At 38.4% G+C, this 11,085-nt stretch overlaps 1 protein-coding gene across 1 annotated transcript in view; it reads left to right on the forward strand.

The window, feature by feature from the left end:
* The window catches only part of PRMT3 (protein arginine methyltransferase 3), a gene marked incomplete at its 5' end in the record, with an annotated part of 60,889 nt that extends 55,064 nt beyond the window's left edge, over positions 1-5,825 (forward strand). Inside the window, one exon of the mRNA XM_010015807.1 lies at positions 5,716-5,825. Coding sequence (XP_010014109.1) covers positions 5,716-5,825 — 110 coding nt within the window. The remainder of the gene's footprint in view (positions 1-5,715) is intronic.
* Between the last annotated feature and the right edge of the window lie 5,260 nt (positions 5,826-11,085).

Raw genomic sequence — 11,085 nt, forward strand, 5'->3', positions numbered from 1 at the left:
TTCAGAGTTTGCCCTGGGGAGTTGAAATGTGCCAGTAATCAGAGCATGAAAGGAAAAGGTAGAACCTCAACATAGTTTCAAAGAGGGTGAAGAGTGGTGCAGCAGTAGGGAGTTGGCAGAGAGATGCTTAGTTTATAGAAGTAGGCAGCCAGTGGAAGAAGGGTGTCACAGATCAGATGGGTAATACCAAAAGGCAGTGATTACAGCTCCATAAGGAAACTGCTCATTAGATTTCATTGGGTTGGGGATTCAGTAAGAAGTGGCCAAATAGGAAAGTGGCAGTCTGTGTACAGCTGTGGGTGCCTACAGTTTAAGAAGATCAACGGGAGGATTAAGGATAAATTATTGAGTTTAAGGGAAAATGTCCTTGATCTCACCACAAAAGATTTCTATCTTTCATTTGTCTTTTTCAGAAGATAGATGGTATAGGGAAACTACTTTCTAGCCAACTCTTCCAGAGTAATGCTTTTGAGACTTGGGATTTTTTTCAGTTGCATGCTGGACCTCAGTATTGCATAAGGTTAGTGGGTCCAGATAGTCTAAACTAGAGTGGAAAAGTAGATAGTGTTTAAATTGTCAGCCTCAAATGAGGACAATCTTATTGTGAAGAGCAGTGTCAGAGCTTACTAATGTGTAACTGAAGGCACGTATGACTACCACTTATAATACATTCTAGGGGATTTGTAAAGATATTTCTTGCCAGTAGTTCAGTAGTTAAGGTGTCTTTAGCCCCAAATCCACTGTGGTTTTCTAGCAGGTCCCTTGGGAATAATTCCAGTGAGATCTTTTGTAAGGTTCTTAAATTCCAACAGAGTTCTGAATAAAGAATGCTTTGAGTACCATGTTATTACTTGTCTCAGCTTCATAAAGCTCTTCCACAGAAAAGAAGGAAACCTTGAAAGACCTTGATTGCTGGCCTCCTTCAGTAGCTCTTTCAGTCCTTTTCATAATCAAAGAGGGAGGGGACACCAAGTTGTATTGAAAGGCAGGGTAGTTCTTCGCAATACAAGTTTGTTGCCATGGATCATTTTGAGCTTTAAATAGACATTGTGGATATGTATGCAAGGAGACTGCATAGAATCTTTGGGTTTGGTCAAATCCTTTCAGATGAATCAAGTTGTAGACTGAAAAAATACGATTAGTTTGACCTAAACAACATTTTAATGATAGGAGTCTTGCACTGAGAGATGTCTTAGCTCGCAGACTGCAGGTTTGCCCTCTGTATTGCACAAACATAAGTGAAAGGTGCACTTTCTTACAGTTTTACTGATGGTAGAAGAACCAAAATAAACTATATTGTCCAGAGCACTTACATAGGGTGTACTGTAGAGCATGTCATCAGCCATGCAGTATTTGCAGTGGGTCAGTACAGACATAGAGATGCATTTTTTCCTGTGGTAGAAAGCTTAAGCAGCACTTCTGATTCTCTTTTTGGGGACAAATTTCAGGCTTCCCCAAGGGATAATCAAAATGCAGGAAAGGGATCATAATGGATTCAGTTTTGCCCTAATCAAACTGCAGTGGCAGTGTGTGGTTTACTTGCATTCAACTGAGCGTGATAAGAGCAAGGCAGTGCAGCTGAGTCCCAGCGCCAGCTTCCTCCAGGCAGCTCACAGGACAGCAGAGTAGTGAAAAAACATCAGTCATTTTCTATCTATGTGACATTGATTAATTGTTTAGAACTGCCTTTCTGTGCCTTGGTTGCACTGCTGTTGTTTGCTTCGGCCCTCAGAAAAGATGGTTTAGAAAGGCAGAGTTAATGTGGTTCCTGCGTAAAAAAACAAAATAGCTGAGAAAAATGGAATGCTTTGTTTCATTAGCTGCCTTTGCAAACGGAATCTGAGGGTTCTCTTCTATAAAGTCAACTATAATTTCTGCAATTAGATTTTTACTTCATTTATTGTTAATGTTTTAAATGCTAAGATTGATGCATGGATTAATTTAAATCATGGAATTTTAGTTCTCAGAGGCTCTTTAGTCTTACTGAACTAACATTTAAAAGAAACAATTTAGAAATTGTTATTATAGGATGTTAAAATAGATCAAATAGTACTTTTTGTAGCAATTCTGAAAATCTGTGTTCAAACTAGGTTAAATTTCCCAGCTGAGGAGAAGCTATAATGCCTTTTCTCTATACCTTGTCCTTCTATTTGTCAAATCTCTGTTTAAATAATCTGTGAAACCACTTTTGCAATTCTTTGCAAATTGCTTTCTTATGTCAGTCATTTGTGTCCAAATAATTAAGCTGCACAGGAATTGAAGAGGAATCTCTGACTAACAGTTAAATTATGAAAAAAATTAAAACCCCCCAAAAATTGTCAAAGAAAATGTATTTTTTTTTTTTCTCTTTTACAGTATTCGTACCAGCCATTTTTGTTGAAAAGCTTTCTTTGGTGCCTATACTTTAGCCTATGACAAAATGTCCTGCATTTGTTATTTATAATTTATAATCTGCCAGTTTACTGTTTGTGGATGTAACTCAGAATTGTGCTAAGTGGAGAATTCTAAAATTCTTAGAGAATTTGAAACCAGCTAGTTTACAAATTGCTATTTGTTTTCATTTTTGCATAAGAATATTGAAAGTTTCAGCTTTTTAACAGAATGTAACAGTGGCTTTTAAAATCATGGTAAGTAATGAACAGCTGGGAAATACTTTGAATCCAGTGAGGTAGAAAAGTAGTAACGGTGGATGTGGCTGGTGTGAGGGACAAAGATGATTGAGGCAAGGGAAGCGTAGGAGTAGCAGAGAACTTAGAACTGTAGATGGAGATCATGTCCTTCTATAATGTTTTTAGTAAAATCATCTGTTGAGATGTAATTCTTGTGGGTTTAAAATGATGGTATGAAAAGGCTCAGTAGTGGGCTTCCTACATATTTACAAATATAGGTTAATGTGCAGGTCTTACTAAGAACTGAAAATAAATTGAGATTAGTTTTTTTTCTAGTAACCACAAGCAGCAATCTTCACAAAAGCTTTGTGAAATTAAGAGATACCGCTTGCTAAGCTCATTAAAAACAAGACTAAAAAGCCTTTATAGGTAATATTTCCTTGCAATATGAGGCAACATCTGTATTTGTGGGGTTTTTTCTTCAGATATGAGATTATTTCCAGAGTATGTAGTTTCCTAAAGATAAAAAGAATGCCATGTGCATGTTGGTCATCAACCCAGAGCCAGGCTATAGGAACAGAAATTGTTATTCCGGAGCTTTTGGAGCGACATGGAAGTTGCATAGAAGTTTGAGCTGTAACTGACCTGAGTATCTGACTAAGGGCCATCGAGGGAGATACTCCAATTCTTGTAGTCCTCCAATGTGTTATAGAAGGTGAAGGTCCTTCAACTTCAGAATTAGTCTCTTGCTGGGGCACATAATTTCAGATACTTGAAAATCTTAATGCAGTTGGTTGTATCCTGAGCTCTTTTCAAAATTACTGGTTTAGTTGTTTTGGGTTTTTTTATGTGAAAGCCTGAAATCATTCCTGTGCTAATCTGACTTTGAAGCCATCTCTGATGCACGATGTACTGTATTTAGGTAGTTTAAAACCCAAACAAATCTAGTAATTTCTACTTAAAGGGATGTTGATAGCTTCTCTTTCAAGCTTTTAGTCTAGATATTAAAATCAGGAAGCCATTCTTGACACACGTATACTTGAAATGGCCATGTATATAAATGTTTAAAAAATAATCTTTTCACACATACATGCTATTAATACATTGTTATGTATGTCTACATCAGAGAAATTTGCATATAAGTCTGCAGTTTGCTTCTATTTCTTTACTTTCTGATTGTTTTTCCATGAAACCAAAGACTTGAAGCTGAAATCTTCAGGTACTAGATTTACAGCCACACTTAATGTTTTTGAAATGTATTAACCTGTCTCTAGTATTTAGTGGGGAAGATGTTGCCCAAATGTCAGTTGTAGATGGTTTAGGAAATTTATGAAATTCTAACCCAGTGGGAAAGCGGGTTGGGGGAAGCAGATGAAAGCTGATAAAAATATTAAATTCTCTTTGATGTCTTCCTGTGCTGCCTTCTCAGTAAATTTGTGCTTAATACTCAAAAATAGGAATATTGGTAACTGAAGTAGCTCCTTCAGTATCTGGAAATCAAGAACCTTGTTGAAAACTTGGTCTCTCAAAACTGCTTTTTACATCAGGTTTTCAAATAGACAAGTAGTAAACCCTGTGACTAGTTGGAATTGCTTATGGATTTCAGTTTGTGTGACTTTTCCATGACAGATGCAAACTTACAAGTTTCCCTTAAATTTATATAGCATGTATCAATTCCTGGAGCTCCAGTATCTGTAAATCTAGTTTTCTGCTATCTTCTTATTACAATTTTTAGATGCAGTGGGAGAGATAAGTTAATAACAGCTGTGCCTATGGAGAAAGGGGTTCTTTATCCCTTTGTTTAGTCCTGTATAACGTTACAGAAGGTTGCACAGCTGTAAAGGCTTTTCACATCTTCTCCATTGAGTATGTTTGCATGACAGTAAAATGGACTGCTAGTTCATTAAATTGGACTTAGAGATCCACAAATAATCTCCCATCTTCTGTGTGAAAAGTAAAATGTCTTTTCTTAGAGATTATACACAAGTTCTCTTAAGCCAGCGTGGCAGGCTTCATTTTTCTCCTTATGTATTTCAGGATCTGAAAGTGCTTTTAAAAGCTAGAACAGACCTTTGAATTATGTAAAGAATAAATGTAGGAGAACTTAATATGCTGTGGAGCTGTAGCTGCTGTAGGGATGGAACCAGGCTTGATCAGAGCAGGCTAGGACAAAATGTTAAACAGAAGCATCAATGTCTGGAATTTCTCTAGGACAAAAACTCTTACTTCAGCTTAGCAACACCAAAAGTGTTACGGTCAAGAAAGCCTGATAGTTTGTAAAAAAACCCCTCACTATTAATAATGTGTATACTTGAAATGCTCTGAAGATTTGTGTTAATGTTTCCTGTGAGATAAAAACATTACCTAATTAGAACTTAAATGAAAAGCAGTGCAAATACAAACCATGTGGCATTTGCAATAGGAAGTGGAATAGGTTTTTGTGGTTACTTGGGTTTGCTCAGTAGCAGTGATCTATTTAAATTAGGGAGCTCAGCAAAGGAATAGTACAATATTAAAATGTCACAGACTAGCAATTTTGCTTTTTTTATATGGTTTTATTATTGCTAATCTGCTTATTTCATGGGTGGAAATCTAAGTTCAAGAACTTAAATATATTATATATCATTTCATGAGAAAATTAGTTGATATTTGGTGCTCAGAGGGTAGAGGGAAATAGTACAACAGCCCTTAGTACCTGTCCAGCTGAGTGTAGTAGTACACAGACATGCTGCATAGTGATGTGTAGATCCAACACAACCAGATTCAAAGAGAGGTTAATGTAACCAAGGAATACAGTGGTTTTCCCCAGTCACAAATAAAGTAACTGGTGTTATCAGTTCTTTGGGCGAGTCATCTGAAAAGTAAAGCATCAGGCATAACTCAGCACCTCACCAGGTTTAACTGCGGTTAGTTGGACTTATATTTGCTGTCAGGACCATTGCTTAGAGCTTTGAAAACATCAAGGAAACCTTTATAGACTTTTTAATTCTGATTAATTGGGAACAGTTTCTCTTGCAACATAAGGGAATGTAATACATCTTTACTGTTGCTGTGCATGGTTCAGTAACGTAAGCATAGCATAAATATTTCCTTTTTACTTCTGCAGGAGAAGCCCTGAGAGGAAAGATAACAGTCCGCAAGAACAGAAAGGATCCACGGTCCCTCTTTATAACCCTCTCCATGAAGGACACACAGCAGACCTACAGCCTTCAGTGAAAATTATGTTCATATCAGCATTAAATTTAAATGTTAGAGTTAACTGTTTCTAAATATCCCAAAATGGTAAACTCTAGGGTTTGTGTATGTATACGCACACACAAACATATGCAAAGCTTACCTAGAATTGAGGGGGTAATGTTTGGATGCTTTTGCATCCGCTGTGGATGTGGAGACTGACTACAGAATCAGATTCTGCTGTATTTCACATGATGTGGGGAAGGCAAGAAAGATGGTTTTGGGTTATGTGAGACTGCTAGGTGAGAAGAATCAGATCAAAGTCTTGCTGTGAGGAATAATAAATACGATCTCTCGATACTCCTTTCTCTCCAGCTGGCAAAATCCTTTTGTGGTTTATTTTACTTTTTAGAAGAAGCTAAATCATGTGCTGGTGCACCTCAACAGTAGCCGCAAAGTCCCGGTTAGAGTAAGTGTGGAATTCCAACTGCAGGATTACAGCAACAAAGACTTTATTTTTATTACACTTCTATAATTAAAAAGTTGTATCACTTTTCAGTTAAATTTATCTGAATAAATGAACCAAGTATCTTGTATAATGCAGTTGCCAGTTTCCTTGTTTTCTTTGTAATTGGAAATTCTTCTCTCTCTGCACTGATGGCTCACTGTGGCTACAGTTTGTTATGTACTAGCCTACCAGAGCATCGAAAGGTGTATTTTAGCAGCTTTAGGATAAATACTATGAAGGAGTTGCTGAAATGGTGGATTTGGTTTAGCTGCTTACAGAAACAGGCTATGAACAACCAAGGATTAATGCGTGTGTCGTGATGTTTAACATGTGAAACTGCAGAAGAGTTGGAAATAAGCGTAACACCGTGCAGTTTATGTGCTTGTATTGTATATTTGTGTGAAAAGTGGTTTCAAAAGTCATTTCAAGAAGTAAAATGGCAGCATTTCACTAGTGATCTCTGAACTGCTGTTAAAATTATGTTAGGGCCTTTTTTGATGGGTGAAGATGAGAAGGAAATTCTTTCCCTTGGAATCTGCTCAACAAAGCTTAGCTAATTATATATTGTATAATGGGGTGAAATACTTTTTTGCCTTGCTAAAGAGGAGTGTTAGCCATATTAATAGCAATTTGGCAGAAAAGTGAAACCTCGTATTCTAAAAGCTGAAATTTTTCTGCGAAGCAGCACTTCATACAGTGAAGTGGCTGTTGAACAGGAAGTGACAATTGCTACAGTGCTATTGTATTTTTAACTGAAGAGTTGTGGATTTGTATTTCATTTTACACTGCTTTTATCCTCTCTTGTGTAAACATGTGGCTTCCTCATTTGCATCCAGATACTTTCCTTGCTCTGGGAGGTGAGGTGGAAATTCTTTCCTGTGTGAAAACTATTGTATTACCTGTAGACCCTTAAATGTCCTGATTAACACCTAGATATTCAAGAGCTCAGCTCACTTATGTAGCTTAATAGGAACACAGTGACAGAGATGATGTGTGTAAGGCTAGGCGGTCTGCTAACATTTTTCAATCTTGGTGACATCTATTCCTTTTGAATATACATTGATAATCTTCATTTGTTAAAATGCTTGAGTATGGTTGTCTGAAAACTCAGACTGTTCAACTCTATAAAAATTGACCTTGCAGATGAAGTGCCAGCAGTTAGCATTGGGCTGATTAATGGAGTTTGTGGTGGAGTTATCCATAATTGGACAGTAAATATGCAGGCTAGGGGATGGACTGATAGTTTTGTCTTTTGCATGTAGAATCACAGGATATTGACAAAAGGAAATTCTCTTATGGTGTTCTCAGTATTATAACAGCCAAAAGTTGGAAGAACCTGCATCTGATTTTGAGCATCTGATGGGTAGTTGACTGTGGGAGCTTCACATATGTTTAGTGTCACTAATGCTTTGACATACTGGTCTTGGACTAGATGGTCTTGTTGAGGTCCCTTCCAACTTCATTTTTTCAGTGCTTCTACAGATTTTGTATAGCTTTCAGTAACAGACCAGAAAATGTAAAAGAGTTTGAAAATGTGTAAAAGAAAATGGTAAATGCTAGTTATAATAAAAAAAAAATAAAATTAAGAAACACCCCCCCCCCAAACCACATCAAGAAGAGAGGATTTGGTATCATCTAATCAGAAACAATGTCCTGAAAAGACTTTAATTGTTATAAAGCCTGAGGAGGGCCTTTTGATAAAGGCATTGGAGTTTCAAAGAACTTAAAATACATGAGTGGGAATTGATCATCACACAGCAGCCTGTGGAAATAGCCCATCAATTATAAGTGGCTTTTCTCACCTTAGCAGTTGAATAATATGAGATTCATCTGACAGCACAATCAGTTATTTATGATTCCTAATGATAATTCTGAGAATTAAATGTTGTAGGAAATATGATCAATCAATACTCTTTAAAAGGGACTCTAATACTGAATCAGAGGCAGAAAAGTGGAAACTAAATGCTTCGAGTAGAAATATCCCTAAATTTGTCCAGTGAGAGAGAGTAGTACTTCATGCAGAATGTGATCCTTTGTTCTAAAGCATGTGGTCAATGTGGACAGAGGTGCAAATAACCTGCAACTGAAGTGAAAGAAAAGAACAAAACAAAAACCAACAACAAAACCTTGACAGTGCGGCAACAGCTAGAAACGCAGAGTTGTGCATTCTGCATAGTTCATATAGTCATAGACTGGTTTGGGTCGGAAGGGACCTTAAAGCTCATCCAGTTCCAACCCCCTGCCATGGGCAGGGACACCTTCCACTAGACCAGGTTGCTCCAAGCCCCGTCCAGCCTGGCCTTGAACACTGCCAGGGATGGGGCAGCCACAGCTTCTCTGGGCAACCTGTGCCAGCGCCTCAGCACCCTCCCAGGAAAGAATTTCTTGCCAATATCTAATCTCAATCTCCCCTCTGTCGGGTTAAAGCCATTGCCCCTTGTCCTGTCCCTACAGGCCCTTGTCCAAAGCCCCTCTCCAGGTTTCTTGTAGCCCCTTTAGGCACTGGCAGCTGCTCTAAGGTCTCCCCTTAAGGAGCCTTCTCTTCTCCAGGCAGGGACAGCCCAGCTCTCTCAGCCTGTCTCCAGAGCAGAGCTGCTCCAGCCCTTCGATCACCTTCGTGGCCTCTTCTGTATTGCCTCCAGCAGGTATGTTCAGGAAAACATTTCTTTCTCCAGGTGGTGGTAATAAATTCCCTTCCAGCTACATCTGCTGCATGCAGATTCCAGGTCATCTCATCAAGTACTTGTGCAGATACTTTATGTCTGACCTGTTTAATGAAGCAGCTACAACTCATTGCTAGGGAGAGGGAGACAGTATCATCCTTGGGTATTTTCTTCCTAGCGTGGGGGATGAGAATCATGCAGATTTATCTGTACTGGGTGTTCTAGCCCTCCTGCTAATCTGTCTTCAACTTACTTATTCTCTTACCCACAGTTACAGTACCCTAACCCACTTCTGTACCCTCAAGGTTATCTGGTTCCTACATATCCTCTTCAAATTCTTTTTATTATATGACAATACAGCCCAGTTGTAGAAACAGCTGTTTGTCAGTTATTTGTCTATCAGGTTTTTAATAGTTTTTAACAACTGGGATAGTCGTCATTTCAGACCCAGATTTATTACTTTAGTCTATTGTCCTAGTTTGGGCTGGGATAGAGTTAATTTCTTCCTAGTAGCTGGTAGATGCTACATTTTGACTTTAGTCTGATGGGGAGGAGGAGGGTGAGTGAGTGGCTGCATGGTACTTAGTGTCTGCTCCTGTGTTTGTAAAAGAAAGAAAGAAGTAAATTGCAGAGAGCCTGAATTTCACTTAGCATCTGACAGTATGTGTCTGCTGCACCAGCTCATATAAATTGAGCTAATCTACCTCACAGCGTTTATTATCTTAGTAGCAACTCCTTATGTGACAAAATCTGGGATTTTTCCCCCTGAGAAATACCAAATTGGTATATCCTATGGGTTAGATCTCACTAGCTTTGAAATGACAATTTGGCATTTATTTCCCTCCTCTCTCCTTGAGGTCTTTTTTTCTGCTGACTCTCTTTTCCGTCTCTGCACTGGTATGTGCAGATGGAGTTTTCCATGCAGATGCCATCCCCCATGGCTGCTGGTTGGCTGCTGTTTGCTTACATGACTCATTCTTCCCCTCATGTTTCTTGTCTGACATGATATGCAGAGCTTTTTGCTGTTGGCTGCATTTCAGAGCACATCCCTCTCGTCCCTCACCTTGGGGTTTTGCCTCCTCTGGGTATTTTGTTGGCTTTTATTTTATTTGAACTTCTTACGTGCCCTGAAAGCATTCCCTTATTTCTGGTGACCCTTATTCACTTATTCTGAAGACTCCCTCCCATGTCCCCAGTCCTAGACTGCTCCTCTTCTCGCTGCTCCTTCTTCTATTCTAAATACTGAATGTGCAGATTATTCTTGAGAATGCAACGAACTGTGTACAAGTTTAAGCTTTGCTTCAGTCATCAGTAGTGCCCAGAGCGTGCTTCATTTGCAGGCACAGCAGAAGCAGGAAGGCAGATGCAGTAAGACAGGTACAGAAAAGAGTTGTTGCTAATGGAGAACTGCTAAAGCACACTGAAAAATCTGATTTGGTCTATGATGTGTTTCTTTCTATCAAGAAAAAATTAACAGAGAAATTGGTAATTTTGGGTCAGTAGTCAGATGCATGAACTAATATGAAATGTTACAATACCTTGCTTAAGGTGTAATTTCATGTGCAGAAAGAAAATAGCCTTTTATTTAGGACCCTTAATTCACTTTATACATTAATTTTGTGAAACTTTTGCACACAGTAAAAGGCAAACGAATACATGGTGGTCAAAGCATGTCGGGTTTCCAAAAGGATAAAAATCTGCCTGCGCCAAATTATAGGTGGCAACTATACATTTAATGAAAAAGATTCTTCATTTGCAAAACCAAGTAACTCCCATGTTTTGTGGTTAAACTAGGTTTTCCTAGAAAAATACAATTGTAGATTGATCGTGATCCTCTTGAATTATCTTTAGTATCCTGTAATTATTTCTACCTTTCTTGAATGGCATATCATTAAGAAAAAAATGCTGGTTTGGCTATACGTGATCTTTTTGTTGGGAAAGTATTTTTTTGTCATGCTGAATAATGAAGTCCCAGAGTTCTGAAGAATGTTGAATGTGCAGACATCCTTGTCTCTAAATTGGAGAGACATCAGTTTGATGGATGGACCACTCAGTGGATAAAGAACTGGCTGGATGGCCGCATGCAAAGAGTTCTAAACAGCTCAATGACCAGTTGGAGACCAGTAACGAG

This window comes from Nestor notabilis, unplaced genomic scaffold (assembly GCF_000696875.1).
Source record: "Nestor notabilis isolate BGI_N333 unplaced genomic scaffold, ASM69687v1 scaffold2116, whole genome shotgun sequence".
Taxonomy (NCBI): Eukaryota; Metazoa; Chordata; class Aves; order Psittaciformes; family Psittacidae; genus Nestor; species Nestor notabilis.